At 38.4% G+C, this 16,544-nt stretch overlaps 1 protein-coding gene across 1 annotated transcript in view; it reads left to right on the forward strand.

Moving 5' to 3' along the window:
- The window catches only part of SLC9A2 (solute carrier family 9 member A2), a 35,223-nt gene extending 26,117 nt beyond the window's left edge, over positions 1–9,106 (forward strand). Inside the window, exons 8-12 of the mRNA XM_027674963.1 lie at positions 1,430–1,591; positions 2,158–2,254; positions 3,155–3,286; positions 5,128–5,218; positions 7,236–9,106. Coding sequence (XP_027530764.1) covers positions 1,430–1,591; positions 2,158–2,254; positions 3,155–3,286; positions 5,128–5,218; positions 7,236–7,606 — 853 coding nt within the window. The 3' untranslated portion in view covers positions 7,607–9,106. The remainder of the gene's footprint in view (positions 1–1,429; positions 1,592–2,157; positions 2,255–3,154; positions 3,287–5,127; positions 5,219–7,235) is intronic.
- Positions 9,107–16,544: the final 7,438 nt, after the last annotated feature.

Genomic DNA, 16,544 nt, shown 5'->3' on the forward strand with positions numbered 1-16,544 from the left:
AACTCTTTGTTATATAGGAGAGGCTGAAATGACTCAGTAGCAACAAACAAATGCTCTTGGGCATCATATTTAATTTTCAGCATTTATTCTTGAAAGCGGATGGTTGTTTTTAGAACATGTGGGTTTCAGAGGAAAAGCAGCAGAACAATGTCTTTTTACTAAACCACAAGCAAGTAGAACAAAACCTCCAGCTGGGAAGAAAGGCAGCCCTCTGATCCCAGAGTAAAGTATGGTAACTTCTGAGTGTGCATGTCCTCTCCCTGTTTCTGACTATTTCAGAGCATTTCCTGTGTGTCTGATGAGCCTTTCATCCCATCCAGCTCTCCTCCTGCAAACTGTATGGCTTAACAGTGTTAAGTGAGAGGTTAGTTCCCTATTTGATGATAACCATACAAAAGCTATTGGACTTCCTCTAGAAAGATCAAGGCAGTAGCAGGCATGAGGTGCCTAATGTCAGGCAGCTCCACAGTTCTTGATGGTATTATTTAAGACTTAGTGTCAGTGAAGAAGATTACCCCTGGCAATACCTGAATAATTCATACTTTAGCTGCTGAGTCATCATCATCATTGGTTTGGATCTAATTCCCTTTCCTCAGAAACACACTCTTTTAAAAAGACACAAATTCTTTAGACCCAAAGCATTGGCATCACTCACCCACCTTCTAGTCACTGGTCCAAGAAGAATTCAAGTGTTTTATACAAAGAGGAATGTCACTAGGAGGAAGAGCTGAGGAGAGCTCTCTCCAAAAGACTTGGGGGAAACTCAGACAGATGTGTGACATGGATACAACTTTTCTTTACTCAGCCTGATTCTCCTCCAACCTGTGTGAGATCTTTAATTAAAAGATTACAGAGCAAAGGAGAGTCCCACCTCTTCATGACCTTCAAACCCAAATTCAAGAATAATTTCAGAGTGGTTGGAGGGCAAAATATTTTCTGACAAACAAAATTCCCCCTTCTGTAACCAATATTTTTTCAGTAAGCAACCAAGAAGGTCGCAGTTACTTTAAAGGAAGGGAGAACTTCCAAAGTTTTACAGGAACAGGCTAAAATTTCAAAGAAAAAGCAGTCGGTGCAAATTTAGACCTTTTATTTGTTATTACAGTAAATATTTAATGTTCTCTTTGTCTTGAGGAAAATGGAGAATTAAAAATAATATTTTCTAATAACACAGAATACCTTAAAGTTAAAAGTTGCTGCTATGGAGACTGTCCATTGCCATATTAACAAAAACACATGTTAAAACTATCTATCTGAAGTAAACATGAAATTAATGCTTTCTTATGTTACTTAGCGTGGGTTGTTAATATGAACAGACACATTCCCAGAGAATAAACTCCTTTAAAGTTGCATTATGTAAAGTATACTGGCTTTCCTTAACTATGCACAGTAAAAATTAACTGATTGGGCTGGTTTGCCTCATGTACAGGTTTAAAAAGTTTGACAATAAATACCTGCGAAGACTTCTAATCCGCGAGAACCAGCCTAAATCCAGCATTGTTTCTTTATACAAGAAGCTAGAAATCAAGCATGCCATCGAGATGGCAGAGAGTGGAATGATAAGCAAGGTCCCTTCATCGGGGTCTCTCAGGTAAGCAAGAGATACCATGGTGACCAAGCGTTTCCTCTGGGTCACATAAGTTATTTCACAGCCCGGTCTGTAGGCAGTATAATCACTTTGACATAAGACACTTTGTGTCTGAATGTCACCAGAGCAGATGTGAAACAAGACCATTTTCTCTGTAGCTCGCTTGGTGAGCTCTACTCTTCCGGAATCTGTAGTTTTACCAGGATAGCTGCTCACTGGAACATTGATTTGCCGTTTAGAACGGAGCTGGTCTTGAACATGTGCCTGCCCATCTGCTCAGAATAGCTACAGGGGAAGCCTGAGGAGCATTTTGAAAAGTACCTAAATCACACTTACAATTTAATATAATTTATATCACATTTTGGAGACTCAGTTTTGCATCTTACCACTGACTCAAATCAAGATTTCATTTCTCCATGTTAATGTTTTCACCTGTTCCTCGGTTGTTTTGAACTGTTGTTTCCAACTCTAACAAAGGAAATAGTTAAAATGTAACTCCCGGTCATAAATACAAAAACAATCTTTTTCTCTCTTTCTTTCCTATACTTTTTTTTTTCATCCTACAACAGTGAATATCATGAAGGAAAGATAAAGCCACTTTCTCCCACTGAAATGGAAAACATGCGGGAAATATTAACAAAGAATCTCTACCAAATACGACATCGAGTAAGGATGAAGTTTTGCATTCTTAAATATCCTACTGATCTTTGAATATGCTGATTATCTTCCTAACATATCTTTGGGCTAGTACATCTGCTCTACCACAGAATAATAATTAATGCTCTTATTTACCTCTGTTGCCTTGAATCCATGTCCTATCATATGTACAGTAGCATATCCATACTCCTTAGTGTAAATAGCTTACTTGATCTTATACTACTGATAAAGCTTAGTGTTTTTGTCATATTACCTCCAATATACGTATAGTATTAAAATAGGATCATAGGTGCAAATTCAACCCAACACTGTCTACTTATATCAATATTTTGGTCACTCCTTGATATGGGATTAGATTTCCTATTTGCCTACAGTTGTGAAGTTGTTTGTATTAAGAGCAGAGGTGATGAGCTGGAAAAATAGTGAACTAAAAGCGAAAGGACGTTTCACATTTACCCTCCTGTGGCTAAATAGTTTGAATGCCTGAGCCCTTGGAAAACATTCAAAAATGGAGCAAGCTTCAGCTTGCTGGAGGTAAAAATGACTTCCCCCTAGGTGACTCATCACTTTCAAATATGCGTCCTTGACATACTGACCGAGCTACTACAGTGTGGGGGTGACCACTGTATTAAGCCAGCTTTTTCCATTTTCTCTTTCATTATAAATATCAGCAGGTTAAATAAAAAACAAAGCAGTAAATGAAACAAGTGATGGTGAAGCAGATGACTAAAAAAGTGCTGGCATAATTACTCTTCTTGTTCCTAATCATCTGTAATATGATTTTGTTCACAAGGACTTATGATGCTTATGAAAACATTAAAAGCAAAAAACCTGTTTTGCCCTGTTCATATAGTTCAACACATTTGTCATCATGCTTTTCAGGCTGTGATCACTGCTTTTGTATTTCAGACAATGTCCTACAACCGACATAGCCTGGCTGCAGATGCAAACGAAAAGCAGGCCAAAGAAATTCTGATCCGTCGCCGGCACAGCCTTAGGGAGAGCCTGAGGAAAACAAACAGCCTGTCAAGAGAAAGACCGGTACTTGCATTTTTTTTTTTTATGTAGAAAGCAGTTCTTTGTAGCTAATTGTCATGCAGAGAAAAAAAATCTTCTGACATGCAGAAAAAAAATCCTGAATTTGGAAGACAACTATACATATAATGTCACCCTTCCACCTTGAGTTGCACACATGGGTCCCTTATTTGTGTTGACCACTTTAGCAAAGATTGTCTTGTAGAGTGTGATATGAAAATGGGATCTGATGACATGATTTTATCTTAGAGAAGCTGAACAGGCTCTGTACACAATGTACTTCTAAGGTCAGTATTCTCTATGAGTGTTTTGATGGTGTGTGGATAGCTGAGGTAAAAATGACTTTAAAATAGAAAAACTATTTACAGTATGGTCCAAAATATGGGAAAGAGCTTTTAATTGAGTCAATCAGAGTGAACTCTTCACTTGAAAAGTGGTGTAGTATTCGTAAAATATAGTCAGGACTTCAGGTTTTGACACAGAATAGGGACACCCCTTCTACCTACAAGAACTGCTGTGGCATGATAATATTTGGCTCTCTGAGGCAATCCTCCAATACTCCCACTGTAAACTTCTGACCATATTTGAATGGAGCACGCTGAATCAGCAGGGAAGCTGATCCTCCAAATCATATCAGGTATCAAGGAAATTAACCATCCTATAAATATATATTTTCATGTTACAGGAATACTTAGTGACTGTTGTCTTAATGGATACAGTTGTCCGTCAGCTGAGGCTGGAATAATGCCTCCAAAATTGCTGTATCTCATTGCCAGGACTACTGTGGTGTTAATTGTGACAATAAGACTGTTTATGAATGATTTCTTCCCTCTCAACCACAATTATGTATGTTGTCTTTGTCATACAAATATATGATTTCTAGGTGGAATAATGAGGACACTCATCATGATTTTTGTGTCAGGGAGAGAAACAGGGTGACTTACAACTTTTTAAAACGCAGAGGCTGTAATTTTAAAAATAATTATTCATACATAAATCCACCACAGAGGGAAGAGGAAAAAGAGAAAAGAGAGGAAAAGAAGAAAAACCCGAAGAGGAAAAATATCTCACAGAAAATACATTTCCTATCAGGTTCGCTTTGAGTGTGCCACAATGAATGGTACAAGCAGAGGAGAGCTAGTAGACTATAAAGTTTTTAAAAAATCTTTGTAACAAATTTAAGAAAGGATGTCCTTGAGAAACTTGAATTTTAAAAAAAGCAACTTGTCCTGGAAAGTACCTCTCATGTTTCAGGAAGTATGTTCTCTGCTCCCTGAGTCTTTAAAGCTTATTCTGAGGAAAACAAGGATTTTATGCCCTGAACTGGTAAATGATCACGCTAGTTCCTAACTTCCCCATCAACTTCAGTGTGACTAGTCAACTGTATAAAGTCATTTATATGTATAAAGCACTTGCAGAATCAGAATACAGATTAGTTCTTGTGCCCAAGCCTCAGTCTCAACCAAATGTTTGCAGCTGACTAATAAAAAGTTTCTAACATGGAGCTGCATGAATTGCCGTGCTTGCAGTGTTTGCCTTCCTTAGGAAAACCTGTACAGACATGGTTGAAGTTAGAGACCATATATTTATTAACTCTGATCTCAGAGGGCATATCACTAGGCTTTCATTTGATTAAGCTATTTGAGATTACTCAGTCTTTGCCTTAGTTAGCACAGCAATCAGCATTGAGTATGTAGTAAAAGATCACATATTAGCTAATCCCAAACTACTCCCCAGCCCTTTAGCTACATAAACCCGTTCAAGCCTCAGATGTGTATCTTAACACACATTATGCAGGTACACTAGTCTGCAGTAACTTAACATTTTTTGTATTTCTTCACACGCAGGCTGCTGCAAATACAAAAAGATTCCTTTCACTTCCTAAAAATACTAAACTCCCAGAGAAACTACGAGTGAGAAATAAAACGTCTTCCAGAGGTAATGAAAAATTTTCTCCTGTCTCTTACTGTGCTATAGTCATTTTGCATACATAGAAGGAAAGTTTTTCCAGGAATGATTTAGAGAAATCATTATATTAGAGCATTAAAAGCAGTGGGTCCTAAAGCAGGAATCTGAGTGTAGAGGAATGCCCTGGACAGCAGCATTTTGTGGTGCTTTCTCTGTAGTGGCATAGTCCTCCCAGGACATCTCATGTGAGCAAGCAGCAGCCTGAAACACTTCTGCACCAGGAACACTGCTATGGCTCATTCTCCTTGTGTTTATTCCATAATGTCCAAATATCCCTCTTGGATTGTGAGGCTATATGGTTTCTTTTCTCACTGGGGTCAGGGTAGAGGACACTGCTCTGAGAACCAAACCAGAGAGGAGAATGAGAACATGAGGTCTGGTTTATTGTTCTCGTGAAGAACTTCTCAAAGTGCTCTGGGTTACAAACAACTTGTTAATTTTTTCCTCCTGCGTAAACTCACGAATGTTTTATATTGGTGTTCTTGAATTCTAACAAAAAAACCCTAAACCCAAAATCTGGAGGAAGACAGCTATTAGATGTGAAAACTTTGCCCAATTCTGTATATTACTTTTGATTATTACTGGTTGCATTACCATGCTTATACCGTGCTCAGGAGCATTTCCTTTCATGACAAGCTACCATCAGGATCTCTTGCTGGGAAGATTAAATCTCTGCAAAGTTACTAAATGTCTTGATCTCCACCCTAATTAGTTTTCCACTCTTCCCGCTTAATTTAGCAATAGAGCATGGTTTTGTCTTTTAATAATTACATCTTTGCTCTCCTCTATGTAGGATGCCTTTTATTCTGTAGTTATGTCTGCAGAGGTCACCTACCGTCATCTAGAATTAGAGAGGAAATGTGCCTCCAGATTATTCAGTTGTCAAAAAATATATTATTTGACATATTTAGGAGGGGAAAAGCCTGAAAACACAGTCTGATGAAGACCTTCCTTGATATATAATTATCTGGGTGAATGGACAATTACATGGTCATATATTTTGTTGACTTCTTCACCTTTTTAAAAGAAATAACACGAAGGCTCCTAATGGAAGTTGTTATTATGACAGTTGCACAATACACAGTTCTTTACTTTGATATATTTAAAATATCATTTCTGACTTAAGCGTAAGAACAAATCAGAGGCATTCATAACTTATTGTTAAAATAATTATCAAATTACTCAATTGTGTAAGTTTTGATGAAGGTGTTAATTCATTTTAAAGAAATCTGCTGAGGAGAAGTGTGTGCATATGTGCACATCCAGGCAATCTCCAGCTTGGTTTACCTGGTAGTGATCATCTATGAGCATTCCCTAAACAATCATGCCAGCTTTCCTTTGGCCATTTTCTACCCTGCTGTGAGCAGGAGAAATAGTCTGCACCACTTGCAACCCGTGAGATTTGCCCTGTGGATTTTCTTTCATGTCTGACATTCAGGCATATTAAGGATAGGATGTTTCCTCCCACCTATACATTGACCTTGAAAGATCCTTTGCTTGGTAGAGTATTGATGCTCCTTTTCCAGTCACATTTCTAGAGCCCCTGTACATGTTATGGTCTGGAAATGCCAGATGGTTTAGATTTCATGGGATATGAGGGTAAGAAATCTAATTTTTGTATCCTGCTTGGATGTAAGCAAGGAATAGACCCCAAGTACCTCAGAAAAAGACAGGTTTTCCATGTTCAGAGCCAGAACTGGGTAATGTCAATTTAAACAAGGAGGCACTTGGCAATCAAGGAGCAGCTGAGTGAGGCCTTTCTAAAAATCACAGTTTTGAGGGGAGAGGTGTTTGTAAGTCAAATCTGTCCTCTATACTGGTGGAGTTAAGAGGCTGTTGTTACTGGGTCTAATCAGAAAGCACCAAATTTAGGAAATAGAGGGAAACTTTTTTCTGTGGCTACTAGTGCTCAGTATGCTGTTATTTGAATATTCCTGGAACAGTTATATTCTGCACTTAAAATTTTAATTTTGTTTTCAATTAACAGTGGGTGACAGCAGTGACTCTGAGTTGGATGCTGCTACTACAGTGCTCAATCTAAGACCCAGAGCAGGCAAAATCTTGAGAGACCAGAGACTGAGACAGCAGAGGCCACTGCCTGAGTTTAGGGTGGAGTGGAAGAATGAAGTTGATGGAAGCCAGGATGGACGAGGAGAGCAGCAGGAACCAAGCACCTTGCCTCAGCCGTCCATTGGGTTCAGGCAGCCACTGCTCACAAGACCAAGATTTGGCACTTTGAGCAGGGAAGATCTGACTGCAGACCATGGGCCAGCAAGACCTATGCCACCACCACGGTTAGTTAGGCAGGCGTCGCAAGGGGAAAGGCAGAGAAATAAGCCTGAGAACCAGCCATACTGAACATAGCCAAAAGAGAACTATTGCTAATAAATCATGAACATTCTGAATTAGAATTCTACACTATCTGATCAGACTGCAGGATCCATTAAAATAACCAAACAAGCCTCAATTTGGGTCTAACCACTTCCATTTGAGTAAAGTCAATGGCTTTAACTAAGTGAAAGGAATACTGGAACAATTGCAAAGCTGAAGACATTAAAAAGAATCATCTCTTTTATAAGTAACTTACAGCAATGCTTTAATTTAATTACATTATTTCCACTATTAAGATAGTACGGAAATGTGCCTTACGCCTTATGGAACCAAGTCATGGAAGTTCAATACCTAGTTATCCATTGAAAATCATTGTTGAAAGTCCAGTGATGAATGGATTCTTAAAAAAAGTGTATCATTTCATATTTTATTTATAACCAATAATACTTGTTTTAACCAGAGCTTTAGTATGAGTAACACTGAAAATTGCACAATGCACCTATCATATAGACTTCTAAAGAAGCATAAATATATTCCTGAAGCCTAGTTTGTTTGAGGACCTGTGATGCAGAAAAAGAGGAAGAAGAGAAGGAACAAGCTGTAGGGGCAGAATTGCAAATACGGCTTATAAAAAGGACTCGCAACAGAGACAAGACCTGAATAGCTTGAATTTTTACTTTCTGAATTTTTGGCAATATGTTACCTTTGAAAGGTACTAAGGATCACCAAAGAAAAACTGAATTACCTTGGCTTTCACTAATGTCAGCAAGAGCTGAGAGCAACTAGTGGGACACCAGAAGGCCTAAAAAAAAGAAAACTTCAAGTGGATAAATAATGTTCTTAACCAAAATTGCTTTTTGCACCTTAGTTTCTTGGTTGCAATGCAAATACAGCAGTAGAATAGTTACAGAGCACTGCACGTAGACAAAGCGAGCAGTCTCCTGTTTGAGTCAGGGACCACTGAGACTCAAGAAAGCTTGCTCACTCATGCTTGTGACCCTGGTCAACTTGTTTTACTTTTTGTTTCCTCATATATAAAAGGGGAAAGATAATCTTTTCTTTGTCTAAGCTATGCACTCCAAGGAACAGAAATGTTCTGTCTAATTTGTTTTTACAGAAAAGTAGCAGAGAGGGGCCCTGGAATCTGATGAAGTCACTGTGCACCTTAATAACATGGACTTCTTGATCCTAGTGTCAATGGCTGTCATTTGAAGGCATATGGGAAGGGAGGGTGCATTAAAATAAATGATACTCAACTGTAGCTCTCAGGAATTTGCACTTTCTGTCCCACTTAATCTAAGTACTAAGCTTGCATTAGCACAGATACACATTTCAGCACAATGCAGAAATCATTTTCATTCTACTTGTTACAACATTGATAACTGTCGTTGAAGAATGTACACTGTGAAATCATAACTGTTCTCTTTCATTAGCACATTTCTAAATCTGTGGGCAATAAGATTAATTTTTTTTATTATTTAAGCTTGTTTTGAAAGAACTATTAAAAATCAGAGTTTTCTTTTAAAATCACAGGGTAGATTTCTTTCAAATGATTGTGGGTGGGATTGATAAATGGGTATTTAAGTCTTTGCTTCTTCTAACAGCTTTTCCAGAATATTTATTTCATGTATGTATTTGAAATATCAAACCTTCCTAAGCTCATTGCTTGGCACAGGTCTTTTATTCTTTTTTCCTCTGTTCCAGCTATGGAAGTTTCTGCTGTGTGGCAAATGCGAAGTCTAAGCTGCAGAGGGATGGCTGTGTGAATGCTATAATCTCAGTCAAAAGCTCATGGCTATTCTCAACAAATGATTTTTGTGGAAATCAATACTTACCTGTCCTTTAATGATCATCTCTTGTTTGGAAATAAAATTGGGTTCAAACAAAGCCAGCAAGTTTTAAAAACAAATTTAAATTTGTCTTTCAATAGGAAAGTATGTTTCATCAGTAAAATTGTCAGTGAATGCTCTGTCACTGCATTATTTGGATCATGTTTAAGTAAGAAAAAAGCCTCGAGTTTGGATTTCAGTTTTGAGACATCCTCCTTGCAGATCAGAATGCTTATATCAGGTGTTTTATATTAGGCCCATCTGAAATCTGCCAAAATAAATAAATGTGAAATGCTGCACATCAACATTTAGTTTACTCTCTGTGGAGTTTTCTCATCCATGTGCTGGTAATGACCAAGCATTTGGCTTCTATCTGGGGAAAGCTGCCTTTTATTGTTTTTCAAATGGTTGTTATTTTTTATGGCACAATTTTAAATAATGAATGCAGCTTTCAGGAACCTTACTGCTATGCTTGTTGCCCATTAGTGCCGTGCATGCTCAGATCTTGGTACTTAAAGTGGGTGCCCCATAGTATAAGCACATCAAATTGAAGGTCATTTTTATGAAATATAGTCTTAAACTCTTGGTGCTTCAAAACATCATAGCATGTTGTTACCTTTCCAAATCACTTTAGAATCCACAGAATACAAGCATCAAGGCACATCTCCAGCATGGTTACACTGTGAAGCAGAATTGCAAATCTCCTGGGACTCTGTGTCCTTGCAAGTACTCTCTGCCTTCCTCACTCCTGCTCCTCCCACCCTTTTCAGGCTCTGTTCTGCTACTGCTGAATGAGACCCTTGTCATCTCTGGGAACTGATTTCCTGGGTGTTCTCTTAGTAGCAATGACAGCAGCAGGTGACAGAGTCAGTGTCCCAGGTAACCCTTCTCATTCAACTCTTGCTGTGGTTCGGGTCAGAGGTTTACCTTTTTATATCTTTTTTTTTCTTTTCCTGCAAAGTCAAAACAAGTTAGATAGCACTTTTTGAGCTTGCAGAGGAGTCGCTTCCTTCATCTTGTGTCAATGAGAGCTTGTCTGCTGGAGATGAAATGCCCAATAAATCTGTCCTCGAGCACCATCTGATGGGGAAAGTCATGTATTGACTGGGGACATGTTTCTCACTTTTTCAGGAAACCACATCTTCAGCAGTGATGGGGAAACGTGCCAAAGCCCCATACAAATGTTTTGTTTCCAGGTGGACTACCCAGTACACTCTGTAGTATAAATATTTTAGTGTGTTTTCGATGAAGCAAGTTCAGTTTTACAGTTTTAGGGAAAATATATATGTTCCACTCTGAATTAGGGTTTTCTGAGAATTTCTTTCCTCCTTCAGCTGCTGAGAGGCCTATAAATTGAAAGTAAATAGATCAGAAAGTAGGTATAGCAAGGGCTAGAGTAGACAGACATCCAGTTATCTGTTTTAGGTAGATATATGAAAGAAAAAACAATATTTTGCCATGAAAGGCAAAATTTTAAGGGCTGTCCTACTTGGTACTAAAGTATAATGCAAACTTCACTGAAACCAGTTCATCAAAAGAAAACTGTGCTGCCTAACAATTTAGAAACTTTAGAATATCCTTCTCCACTAATGCCACACAGAAATCACATGGAAAAACATAGTTTAAAAAATTGCCAAAATAATATGCCTGTTGTTGTGAAGAGTATCTTTGACTCTCTGGGAGCAAACACACTTCACCCTCCACCAACTTTTTGAAGAGTTGCCAAGTCCACCAATTCCAGATATCAGCTGATGCTGCAAGAAATGCGCCATTTCCAAAACTGTCCAAGTTCTGACATCTCCCAGCCTCTGAAGAAAAGATAAAGGATTGTGAAATTAGCTGGAGCAATGCTTTTTGTACTACAAGAGCTCTGATCCTATAAAAATATCCTTGTAAATATGCATAAAACATGGCATCTGCAATACACAGTCCCAGCCATGCCAACAATAGATCAGAGGCTCAGGTCAGAAAACAATGAAGGAGGGGGTATCAAGTCCAAGCATGAGAAGGAGGAGCCACTTTAGGACACAGTGTAGAGAGAAATCGTGGACTACCTAAATCAGGTGCTTTTTAAATCCAGATTAGTAGAAGGACTAACAGTTCTTTTTTTTTAGCCCTTTTTTTAGCAGATTATGATATAACTTACACTTTCAAGATAAAACCTGCAGCTGTGCTTGACATTGTCTGTTGTATGAATGGCTATGAAGGCTCTCTTCAAACTTTCAAGTCAAAGAGTTTCATCTCCCTCCTGGCCTATCTATTAAATGACCAGACAATCTAACAAACAGGGGGAGATTGGTTTAGCATTATTCCTTTCCCAAGATGGCAAACCCTGATATGGTTCCCACACAGCACTGACATGCTTTGGAAATCTTTTCATCCTGTGAGACATGGCAGAATATGGGGGACAAAAAATGCAGAAGGGAAAGCAGTAGTTAGATGGCTGCTCTGGTGACCTTCAGTGGTTCATGTGCTCAGGTTTAAATTTGTTGTTTGTTACAACAGCACCCTTATTGCCACAGGTTTTGTTTCAAAAAGTAATTTTTTTTTGCCACAAAAAGGAAAAGTAATTTTAAATACTCCAGTTTACTTAATTTATTTTTCATCTATTACACATTTGAAAGGATGGAAGACTGTTTCCTATTGTGAAACACGTTTCAGAAAATAGTTCTTTGATGCTGGGACTTAAAATAATTAGAAATTTGGATTAATTTCTCTTTGTAAGAACACATAAATTTTTCAGGACTTCCCTTTAAAGCAAGCTCTACACTCTTTCGTTTTTAAAAGCAGTCTGACCTCCATTCACAATAATTTGATTCTTAAAGTTCAGGCTCCAATATACTCCCTTACAAGATTCATGATCAGCTCTTTGTGAATGAATCTTCAATATTACAGCAATAACAGCACCGGCAAGTCTTGGGTTTTCAAACGCCAAATTGCCAAGCTATAAAGGATCATTTACTTCACGGTATCCCGCAACACCCATAACCAAATGGGGACTGGCAGCACCTCCACATACCCACAGAGGTTTCCAACAGCAGGGATGTGATGGCACTACAGAGTGGTTGAAGTAAGCACGCCAGTTCATAAGCAACCCTTGTCCTGTTTTGTTGCTGCATTATCTGCTCAATAATCAACCTGTTCTCAGAAAATGAGAATGGTGGTGACCCTTGTGATAGTGCTGTGTTGAGTAAATTTAGAGGAAAGAAAACTAGACAAGAAACTGAATTCTGCAGAATTGGTGTATTGGGTTTGCATTGCAAGGTTCTAGTACCAGAGTAGCTATAGAGGTGCTTCTCTGAGAAACTGCCAGCTTCCCCTATGTCCAACAGAGCCAATGCCAGCTGGGTCCAAGATGGACTCGCTGCTGGCCAAGGCCATCAATCAGTGATGATAGTAATGACTCTGGCATAACACATTTAAGACAGAAAAAGAAAAGTTTATTGTGCAGAAGTAATTGTGGCCAGAGAGGAGTGAGAATATGTGAAACCATTCTGCAGACCTCGAGGTCAGTGAAGGAGAGGGAAGAGGGGCTGCAGGCACCAGAGCTGAGATTCCCCTGCAGCCCATGGTGAAGATCATGGTGAAGATCATGGTGAAGCAGCTGTCCCCCTGCAGCCCATGGAGGTCCACAGGGGAGCAGATATCCACGTGCAGCCTGTGAAGGAGCCCTGTGCTGGAGCACATGGATGCTCAAAAGAAGGCTATGACCCTGTGAGAAACCTACACTGGAGAGGGCTCCAGGCAGGGACCTGTGGACCCAGAGAGAGAGGAGCCCATGCTTGAACAGGTTTACTGACTGTGCTTCTGACCCTATGAAGAACCCATGCTGGAGTAGCCTCTTCCTGAAGGACTACACCATGTGGAATGGACCCACGCTGGAGCAGTTCATGTGCTGTAGTCTGTGGGAAGGACTCATGTTGGAAGAAGTTGCGGACGACTGTCTCCTGTGGAAGGGACTCCATGCTGGAGCAGAGGAAGGACTCCTCTCCTGAGGAAGAAGCAGCGGCAGAAACATGATGAACTGACTGTAACCCCCTCTTGCTCAGCTCCCTGCACTGTGGCAGGGGACAAGGTAGAGCGCAGGAAGAAGGGAGGGGGTGTGTGTGTGGAGAAGGTGTTTTTAAGATTTATTTTACTTCTCATTATCCTGCTCTGATTTGATTGATAATAAATTTAATTCATTTCCCCAAGTCAAGTCTGTTTTGCTCATGACAGTAATCAGTTTGTGATCTCTCTCTGTCCTTATCTAAACTCACGAGCCTTTTGTTATATTTTCTCTCCCCTGTCCAGTTGTGGAGGGGAGTGATGCAGTGCCTTTGGTGGGTACCTGGTGTCCAGCCAGGGTCAACCCACCACAACTGGTATGTTTATAAAGGATCTCTTCAAATGTATACAGCCTACACCAGCATGAAAAAAAATCTTACATTTGCTTCATCATTTAAAAGCAACAAAATCAGTGCATATCATATGCTACCAGCTGTTTTACAGATATAAATTACTATCCTATATATGTAGTGTCTTCAACATGGCCTGATCAAAACTGTCAGAAAAGTCACTTTTACCAAAGTGAAAATTTTGAAAGGCAAAAAGCAAAAAACCCCCCAAACAACCAAAACCAAATCATGCCCCTACCCTTTCTACATGCCCAAGGAAACCAAGCCAAAATAAAGTAACAGCAAGTAAGAGAAAAATCTTAATTTGCAGTGATCTGCTGGTAGAAACTCTTTTCCTTTAGTCCATATTCAGATCTGTTTTGTTACAGTCTTCAGATAGTACAACTGGATTCAAGAAACTCCTTAGTAATTCAGTAGTTTGCCCACTAGACTAGCCAAAAATAGCTGCAGCTGCTCCTCCCTCAACTTGAAAGGGGGAGTCACATCTCATCTCTGGGAACATCACTGAATCATCATTCTTTGAACTCGCACAGTTATGGCAACTAAGAGGCAACACAAGGGACACAAATGTGCTCTCCAGGCACTAGGAACGGTAGCTTTAAGCACTTCATCTCAAAATTGCTAAGTTCTTCTTGGTTGAATCCTTGGTTTCTGTGCTTTTTATGTGAAAAGTAGGCAGATTCAAATGATCATATGAATCACAGCTAGAAGAAAAAAAAATCTGCACTTCATATTGAGTTGAACAGTTCTGTATTGTGCTGTAGTTTCAGCAGAGGAAGAGGGGAAAAAGCACAATGACAAAATGATGCATGTGGAATGTCACTTCATTTTTAATCCTTAAAAAAAAAATTAGCGCAACTTTTCTGAACCTGGGGCTGTATAAAGAAGATGTGTTTCTGTGGCACCTCAGAAATCATTTTGGCCTACAAGTTAAAACATGTAACATGTATTGCAACATGCCCCCAAGACCATAGGCTTTCATAGATTTCTCAATTTTAGTATTTAATTTCATTTTTATTTAGCTCATATGGAGCACCATTTTTCAAAATAAAACAAAAATATCTGCTTACAGGGAAAGCACATTTTTCACTTATGTATAAACCAGTGAAGTTGCAAAGATTTTGTAAAAAATATTCAGACAGCTGTATGTGTTAGTATAAGTGTTTACAGAAGTCAGACTTATTCAGTATACCACCTTAGAAAGGTAAATGTTACCTCATATAACCAACAAGTATTGGAAAAATTACTAAATCATTCATATATATTAATTTTTGAAGCTTTTTTCCTACTCTTTTCCTTCACCCCTTGCTAGAGATGAAAAACAGAAGTCCCTGAAAAGTTTTAGGTAAAGAAAAAAAAAAAAGATGAAAAGAAAGAAAACAGGAAAATTAGGGCAACAATGTTTTGGGGCATCTACCAAATAAGGCAAGAAAAGATAAGATACTTGAAAATGCCTCAAGTTCCTAGGGAGAAGATTATTGTAATAAAGAATTCTGAGGATATGTACTGAAATCATAGCACTAATAAGACACTATATATAAATATAGTGCCAATATATAAAATTAAAACAATTCAGTTTTTTATATATATATATGTGTGTGTGTGTGTATATATATATATTCCCATGGTGCTGCTACTGGAATATTTCAACAAATATCTGAACACTAGCAGGCACTGGAAAAGGTAAAGAAGAAAATGAAAATAAAAACCGCAAAACACCATCTATGACTCACCTGAAGCAAGCAACAGTCTTTGTTCAGCAGATGTGTTCAAGAAGATAACTAAATTGTTTTTCAACCAACCCTCCCTCAACCCAACAATTTCATATAGTTGACTTTGTACTTTCTTCAAGTATTATTAGGAAGCGCATATGGAACCTTATAGGTGAAAAATACATTTTTCCTATGTTTCAAATGAAATACAAACACTGGTGAGTGGCAAGTAATATGAGCTTGAACAATAAATAACAGAGGACTGCTACAACTTCCAGTATAGCTCTGAGAGTAACCTCTCATTAGTTAAGCCATGCACTCAAACAATGACTAAAATACAAACAAAAATTTTTCTCGTCACTGAAGTGTCACTTATGCCTGAGATAAGAGAGGATGCATTACTCAAGATCCATGAACTACTGCTAGTTGCTCCAGCACATCTTTACAGTCATTCAAAAGCATTAAGAGGGAAATTTATTCTTAAAATGAAGGTTGAAAAATTGCACAGGAAATAATAACAAATATTTTATGACAAAATTGAGCAGTAGAAGTTATTACTAAACAGAAACCACCAATTCAAATTTCAATAAAATTTACATTCAGCCTCAGTTTCAGTCTGAATCGGCTTGTATAACTTTAAAATTTTCCACTTTAGGTCTTCTAATACACGAAGTTCGCATATACCCAATTCTGTTACCTGGGAAGGACCAGGAATCAGCAGGGGTTGGATGACTATCCCAAAGTGCCTGATCATGGTGTGCAGCAAGTTTTGTAGACAAAGTATGCTTAAAAAAAAATCACATAAGCAAACACCTTATTAACTGAGCTACTGTCACAGCAGACAAATGGCAATTGACCATAGCATAAGAAATTAAGGCCAACAAGCATATTGCAAATTCTCCTTCTGATTAAATAACAAATATCCACCTTTGATTAAATAATAAGAATCAATTTTTGTATTTTAACAGTCTCTCAATCTAAACACTGCTTCAAATATGAGCTACAAGCAGGATTCATGCATTTCATG

Source organism: Neopelma chrysocephalum, unplaced genomic scaffold (genome assembly GCF_003984885.1).
Source record: "Neopelma chrysocephalum unplaced genomic scaffold, ASM398488v2 Primary Assembly neopelma1_25, whole genome shotgun sequence".
Classification (NCBI taxonomy): domain Eukaryota; kingdom Metazoa; phylum Chordata; class Aves; order Passeriformes; family Pipridae; genus Neopelma; species Neopelma chrysocephalum.